At 56.7% G+C, this 3,033-nt stretch overlaps 1 protein-coding gene across 1 annotated transcript in view; it reads right to left on the bottom strand.

Moving 5' to 3' along the window:
- CAPN12 (calpain 12) overlaps positions 1-819 on the bottom strand; it is a 12,385-nt gene extending 11,566 nt beyond the window's left edge. Inside the window, 1 exon segment of the mRNA XM_049621350.1 lies at positions 61-819. Coding sequence (XP_049477307.1) covers positions 61-297 — 237 coding nt within the window. The 5' untranslated portion in view covers positions 298-819.
- Between the last annotated feature and the right edge of the window lie 2,214 nt (positions 820-3,033).

The raw sequence follows: 3,033 nt of genomic DNA, 5'->3' as shown, positions 1-3,033 counted from the left end.
CAGCCCCCTCCTCCCTCAGACCCAGCGGCCCAGCCCCCACAGCCCCCAGCCACACATTACATGGGGCCTCAGCCATTCCACCCCTTTGGCCTTCTCCGAGTCCGGCCCCAGCTCATCGTAGCCAAGGGCATCGGGGCCAGCAGGGAAGTAAGGATCGCAGAACAGGATTCCCTCATCCAGGCAGGCTGCTCGGATCGCCTCGTATCTCTGGCCCCGAAAGGGCTTCGGGCCCCTGGTTCCAGGCCCTGCCTCCTCGTCCACCAGCTGGATAGTGACCCTCCTGCTGCCACACGCCATTGGGACACTCTGGGCTCCCAGGCTGGCCCCCGGGCCCTTTAACCTCCTGAGTCATGGGGGTGGGGCCTCCCCTCCATCAGAGCTCCGATGGGGGTCTTTAGGCAGCGAGGAGCCTTCCCTTGTTAATACTAATTGATGGTTTGGGGTGCTAGGCAGCGGGGACGCCTCTTCTGTGGTTTCCTCCCCAGGGCGTGGGGCCTTCAGTTGTGGCTGGGCCAGAAACTTAATGGGCTTGGCCGACAGCAGGAGGGAAGGCGGGCAGAGCTGAGGGACAGAGAGTCCTGGAAGGAGGTCAGTGTGGGGGTGTGTTTCTGCCATCTCATCCCTGCCCCTCCCTCTGTGGAGCTGGGGCTGCAGGGGTGAGGAGGGCGGCGTGTTTATCCTGCGTGTCTCCATCTCTCCTCGTCTCTCCATCAGATGGTTTCTCTCTCTGCCGTGGTGTCTCTCTTCTCTGTCTCGGCCTCACTGTCTCTGTCTCTGTCCATCTCTGTTGTCTCCTCTTGTCTTCCTCTGCTTTTATTTTTCCTGTTGTTGTTTTTAGCTCTTAGTTTTTGTCACTATATCTGTGTCTCTGTCTGTATCTCCCTCTGTCTCCATCCCTCTCTCCGTATCTCTTTGGGGGTGTCTCGTTCTCGCTGTACCTTCTGTCTGGTGCATGCCTCCCAGTCTGTCCCTCACCACCCTTTTCTCTGCCCCTGTAGCTTCTCAAGTCACCCACGGTGGACCCCGGGCCCCCTCTGGCTCACTCCTCCCGGGCCACCAGGACCCTGTCTCCCCCTTCCCCGACACGGCAGACCTCGGCCTGTTTGCCCCACACAGGGCTGACTGTGGAGGGCCCACTCTGCACCTACCTGCCCCGGGTCGGGAGGTGGGCCCGCCGTGACCGTGACCGTGACCAGTGACACCCCACCCTACCCACGCGCCGCTCAGGGTCCAGTGGAGCGGTATTTCCCCAAAAGGAAGCTGGAGCCTTTGGAAGAAGTGATAGAAATTGGTTCTGAGAGGCCACAAACTCACCAGTCTGGGTCCTGGCAGACTTTTACCCCCAGCGGGGGTCCCCTGCACTGTCACCTCTGTGGCAAGAGATGTCCCTGAGTCCTCAGGCATTCTTCCCTCCGAATGGACCGAAAGACACTGTCTGAGCCCCTGGCTGTGTGGCCACCAAACAGGGATCATAAAACAGGGTACCGTCCTGTAGAATTGCCAAGGCCACCCCCCCCCCCCCCCCCCCCCCCCCCCCCCCCGCCATGTGAGGCAGGTGACAGTGGTTTGGAACACCTGCCAGGGTTAAGAGCCAAGGGGCTGGGGTTCGTGCCACTTACAGACTGTGTGTCTTGGGCAAGTCACTTAACCTCTCTGTGCCTCAGTTTCCTCATGTCTACAACAGGAACGATAATAATAGGACCAACGTCAGAGGGTTGTCGTGAGAAGCAAATGAGTGAACCCGCGGGACATGTTCAGAGCAGCACCTGACACGTGGATGCTCAGGAAACAGCTGTTCCCAGTGTATCTGAGGCCCCCATTCCCACCGACAGGTCACGGCCCTTTCCCCTGTTTGCCCCCCAAGTACTACTACTAACAGTAGGAGGAAGCATTGAATAAAACCTGACTGACACCTGGCAGTGAGCAGGAAACTGCCTGTGGAGACTGCCTGTCAGATCCCAGACCGTTCGCCACCTGCCCGGCCCCTCCTGGCCTCCGTCCGCAGGTCCCCGCAGGTCCCCGCTGGCCACAGCTCTTCCTAGCTCCCTGCCGGCTGCCTGCCCTGGTGCAAGGCTCTGATCACATCCCACGAACAAGAGTTCGCTTGATTCTCCATCTCCCTCCTTACGTCCAGGGTCCCAGATACGCCTTCCCCCGCCAACGAAAGAAAAACGCATTGATGCCAGAGTCCTGGACGTCTGTTGCTTTGGGAGCCGAGTATCCTCCACCGATTTTTCTGGAATCGGCACCCCCAATACGTTTTGGGGATCCAAGGGTCCTTTAGTCTCAAGCCGTGTGGCTCCAGGACGGCTGGCCCCTCCCCCGAGCTCCGGGGAGGAGCGTTTGACCCAAACCAGCCAATCGGAGCAGCGCAGCCCTGGCCACACCCCCTGCTATTCCCGGGAGACTCCGGACACGTGGCTTCTCTTTCTCTGGGGCCACGAACCTGGTGGGAGGGAAACCCCCGAGCAGCTAGACTCCACCTCGGCCACCTTTGTCCTGAGACCCGTCCTGAGAATGACAGCGCTGAGCAAAGCACCTCCAGGCGACAGGGAAAGAAAGATTCCGTGAGCATAGTCTCTCAATGCGGATGTGCTTGAAGCCAGACTTTTACATTCAAGGAGCCAAGAAATTCTGCCCCTCTCTTTTCCCCAGTTTTAATTTCAATTTAACGGTCTTTTTCTTTGTCACTAGAAACCAAAAGAAACCTTTCCAACCTTCCGGGCATGATTTCTGCAACCATGCCCAGGACACTAATTCCCTATGGAGTAAGAGATCAGGTACCAGTTTCCTCCATTTCTACCCCTCACATAACCTGCAAAGTGTTCTTGCTTCACCAAGTTAGGGCTGCACTTGAGCCATTAAGATATATATATATATATATATATATATATATATACCTAACACACTATCATGAAAAGGAAAAGCCCCACTCCCGGGTGCAGGAGGTATCTGCTACACGCATAACAAATAGCAAATGCTTACTACTTTTTTTTTTTTTATTTTTTAAATGTTTATTTCTTTGAGAGAGAG

This window comes from Panthera uncia (assembly GCF_023721935.1).
Source record: "Panthera uncia isolate 11264 chromosome E2 unlocalized genomic scaffold, Puncia_PCG_1.0 HiC_scaffold_19, whole genome shotgun sequence".
Lineage (NCBI taxonomy): Eukaryota > Metazoa > Chordata > Mammalia > Carnivora > Felidae > Panthera > Panthera uncia.
This window is presented reverse-complemented; position numbering and strand designations above follow the sequence as displayed.